This window comes from Anneissia japonica, unplaced genomic scaffold (assembly GCF_011630105.1).
Source record: "Anneissia japonica isolate Jap-2015-1 unplaced genomic scaffold, ASM1163010v1 scaffold287781_len67199_cov139, whole genome shotgun sequence".
Lineage (NCBI taxonomy): Eukaryota > Metazoa > Echinodermata > Crinoidea > Comatulida > Comatulidae > Anneissia > Anneissia japonica.
In genome coordinates, this window is record NW_022747389.1 from 61,672 (window position 1) to 66,472 (window position 4,801).

General features: G+C 36.0%; 1 protein-coding gene across 1 annotated transcript in view; it reads right to left on the reverse strand.

Annotated features, from left to right (window-relative positions):
• The window catches only part of LOC117120463 (GATA zinc finger domain-containing protein 14-like), a 28,083-nt gene extending 26,241 nt beyond the window's left edge, over nt 1-1,842 (reverse strand). The window contains exons 1-2 of the mRNA XM_033265490.1: nt 1,764-1,842; nt 388-990 (exon numbers count right to left, since the gene is read on the reverse strand). Of these exons, the coding sequence (XP_033121381.1) occupies nt 388-990; nt 1,764-1,842 (682 nt within the window). The remainder of the gene's footprint in view (nt 1-387; nt 991-1,763) is intronic.
• Between the last annotated feature and the right edge of the window lie 2,959 nt (nt 1,843-4,801).

Genomic DNA, 4,801 nt, shown 5'->3' on the forward strand with positions numbered 1-4,801 from the left:
GGATAATGGATTAAGTGGCGCGCTCTCAAATGATGCGATGTCTAACCCTTACCTTTAATATGCAAATCCTCACGATTTTCATTCCCTGGGTTTATTCTATTATAAATTATTCTAATTTTAAAAACTTCAAGAGAATGATCTAAATATATTAATCATCTACCTCAGGGATTTAATGTTCTACTAAACGACTTTTTACATGACAAGCTTTCCTACGTTAATTGTGCTTAGTTAAGTTTTGAGAGTCGATTCAAGTGGCAATTTTCAGTAGAGTAGGGGTAATACCTCGATGGTATGATTAATTTCAGCCCCTGTCGTTGTGGGATGATATGAACATGAAGCTACGGAATTCAACACATTGACGCTGCAAGACACGAGTTATTCTCCTACCTTTACCTTTAATATGCGAATCCTCAAGATTTTCATTCATTGGGTTAGAGGCATGGGTATCATCTTCATCGATAGGTTGGCAGCCGCTATTCAATACCTCTGTTGAACTACTTGCTTGTTCTTTGCCAGTATTGTCTGATCCCAGATAGTCCATGTTAGATTCTTGGTCTTCGTTATTTCTATTATTCATTTGGTCATTAAACTCTGCACAATTTTCATCCTTTAAGCAAGAAACATGAGTGTCTTCTTGGCTATCAGGATGGATGTTGCTATTTAGTACCTCTTTTGGACTGCCTACTTTTTCTGTGCCAGCAATGTCCAGTTTCACAGAGTCCACATTAGTTTCTGGGCCTTCGTTACTTTTGTTGTTCACGTTGTCAGTGTCTTGTTTAGACTCACGATTTTCATCCAATGGAAAAGTGATTTGAGTTTCGCCTTCATTAGATTGGTTGTTGCTATCATCATCGTTTTTTGGGTGGGCATCGGAATGGTTACCATAAGGCATAGGCCTACTATCTTCCTCATGCTTTAAGTTCTCTGATGTATCTTTAACTACAACTTCCGAGGCCTTGCTAGTAGCCTGATCAGAAGAGGTTTCTCCACCTGAAATACAAGCAGTGTTGGTATTAACAAAGATTATATCAAATGTGGAAACTTTATTTAGCCGATACCTATTCGTTCACAAAGCATTTTCGTGATGATTAGTTAGGCCGTACTCCAACCCAAACATTAAAGCTAGGCAAATTCGAGTTTAAGCCAGAAAAACAAACACTATCATTTACTGTAGGCTTGCATTTTAAAATCTATAAAAAATAAAATTAAATGACATGTGACTTGAAAGAGTTAATATTTTAATTAAGTTGCTGTATCTGGCAATTAATACTTTTTATAACATTATTCAAATATGTCATGCTAAATATATACAGTACTGTTTAAAGGAAATAAAGATTAATCAATTATCTCAAGGATTCAATGTTTTACTGAACGATTCTGTACATGACAAACTTTCCTACATTAATTTTGCTTAGTTCAATATTTGAGAGTGAGTCGAGTGGCAGTGTACACATTTGGCTCATGTGCACTTTAAATAACCCCTTGCATCTTTCAGAAAAGTAAGAGGTTGCACTTTCAGAAGTGTACTACCTCGATGATATGATTCATTTCAGCCCCTGTCGTTGTGGGATGATATGAACAAGACGCTACGCAATTCAACACAATATAACAACTTTTTTTAATCAGCTGCACACGTTATGCCGTGCGTTCACGATAAAACTATAAAACAACAGACTAAAAAAGATTTCCTGAGATAAACAGTAACAAGTGCTTTCTTCAAGATTTATTGTAAAACTCGTGTTCTAACAGGGAAAATCCACTACATCTTATATCATAAAGTCCTATATTCAGTACATCCGAGATATTTATAACTACTAGTTTATCTGCGAGTGCTTCATCCATTTTGCCTAAAGTTCGCCAGTATTATAATACTGTTAAGTTTATTCTTACGATCGTTTGTACAGAGAAATTTCATTCAAAGTTGGAAGTTTCAATGCGTAAATATTGTCGTTCTTTTTATGCACCCCCCTTAAAATAATCATTTCAAAAATCCTTATTGTTAGGCCTCCATTTCTTCGTTATCTCTTTCAATACGTGTTTCCATTCCTTTTTGTTTTTATTTCTCTCATTACATTACGGCGTTTTATTGTTCCATAGTCTAGCACGTTCATTTGATGATAAGCTTTTGGCAATTACAATTAAGAACCATATAATAAAAAGTTATTGTCTCCAATACGACCATTAAAATTCCCCATGATGAGTATATAAAAGGTTCATTCTTACCATCATTTTCAATTTTTAAAACTTCAGATTAAGGCTTGGTATGTAGTTCATCAGCCAGGGAAGAATCGTTTTCCGGAAAGTACGTGACAGCTAAATACTGCTTGTTAGTGCCTGTTATGTTGGGTTACAATGTTAACCCAGAAACGTTCACATTCATCGTTCCTTGAATCAAATAGATTTTCATCTACAATTTGCACCTCTTCCTTAATAAATAAGCCTACACCACCGCCGTCCATACCAGTGGAAACTTCGATCAGTTTTTTTTTTTAAATGCCTCAAGAAAGTATAATCTCTAAATATTAGGCACTGTATATTTAGCCGGTAGTATATCTATTTTGTTTACAAAGCATTTTCGTAATGATTAGTGAGGGCGCACTTCAACCCTAACCTTGAGGATAGTCAAATTCCGGTTTTAGCCGGCATAATAATAGACCGAATTAGCGACGAAAGATGACGTCATCACAATTTGGCCGAGTGTGTATAAAATTGTAAACAAAGCCTAAAAGTCCTATTCTATAACGTTGCGAGTTTATGTATGGTCCAGGAAAACGATAAAAAAAAAACCAAAGTACGCGGGTAAAATACTTTTTAAAACATTGGTAGGTTAAGGAAGGTTCATAGAACCATCAGAAGACGTTTGATTTGATTTTAATGTAAAATTAAGTTAAATATACGTAGAGTTTTTACAGACTAGGACTCGGCCCCTGTCACTTGCACGACAAGTACGCGACATGGCTGGATGTGATGATTGAGTGAAGCCTGACTGTAAACGTTCAGCTCCGTGCTGTCGTCAAGTCTTTTACTTGTTTAAACATCCAGTCTGCCAAAGTTATTGGTGTGAATTTAGGAACATTATTCAATAATTTTGAATAACTTAGCTCTCCTTGAAATCTGCAAGTACAACACATGTCATGAGTTTTGCAACAAGCACATTCATCGACCGACGCCATGATTCACTGTGAATGAATACACGGCTGCTGCTGTCGTTGTGCTGTATTACACAGGCAGACACGACCAATGTACGTTTTATTCCCAAAATAGTACGATTTATTCTCGTTATATTTCACATTTGGCATACACAATCGTAGAGAAAAGATTACGTTACATTCATAAACATGTAACAATGGTTCCTGTAAATTTAAATCACGCTCAACTTTACACACAAAGCGTGTATGAGACGTTTTAGTAAAGGCTATTTTCTTATTTTGTGGCGGTGACGATGACGGTAATGATGATGATCAAGATGATGACAATGGTGATAATACATTATGATGATGATGGTCATGTTGTTGATGATGATGATGGTGGTGGTGGTGGTGACGATAAAGATGATGATATTGTTTTGGTTGATGAAGCAGCATAAATTTGAATTAGTAACCCGTTCAAACGAATTAGTAATCACGGATTAGTAATCCGTTTGAACGGATCAGGCCTCAGATCTGTTCACATAAATTAGTAATCTGTTCAAACGAACTAATAATCCATTCAAACGAATTCGAAATCCGTTCAAACTAATTCAAAATCCGTTCAACCGAATTAGTAATTCGTTCAAAATAATTAGTAATTTTAGGCCTACTTACACCTACGTTTCCTTTCATCGAGAGACTGCAACATTCTAAAATATTCAAGAGACTACGACGAGAAACTAATGAACTTGAAACTTTATGAATAAAATGGTGTTTGTTATTAATATTATTAATATATAGTTTAGGATCTAAAAAATAAATTTATACGTAAGGCTTTCAGGAATGAGATTTCATTCAAGATCTTAGAACCTTCAAAACTACCTGAAGGGTAAGGACGATACAAAGAACCTACCTTCTCAAAAGAGATCGCTGATGAATGAACAAAATACTCTACAGATAAATCATATCAAAACTAACCCAATCAACCAAAAGTTAGAAAAACCTTGAAAAGAAGAAGCAACAAGTCTACACCTATGGCCGAGATCAGATAATTTACGACCTCATGAGGAAACTTCCAAGCACACACCATATTAGCCACCATATACAACAAAAATATGCTGCATTCCCGAGCATCTGCTTCTTAATGGACCGAAAGCAATATCAAACGTATTTACAAAAAAAAAATGCGAAATGACACTCAATGTAATTTTCGCATGGAACCTCTGACGTCATGTACCGGGAGGAATTGTTTATACTTATGGTGGATGTCATCACTTCAAAATGTTTACCAATGCGTGGTAAACGCGTTTTCTTCACATACTCGCAAGGACGTCCGAACGTCAAGTCTAAAAATCCGAACGTCAAGTCTAAAAATCCTAACGTCATGTCCAAACTACATAACGTCATGTCAAACCACATAACGTCATGTCAAAACCACATAACGTCATGTCCAAACCACATAACGACATGTCCAAACCACATAACGCCATGTCCAAAACCACATAACGCCATGTCCAAACAACATAACGTCATGTCAAAACCACATAACGTCATGTCCAAGCCACATAACATCATGTCCAAACACCACATAACGTCATGACCAACCACATAACATCATGACCAAACAACATAACGTCATGACGATTGCTGAAAACCGAAGATACAAATGGCAT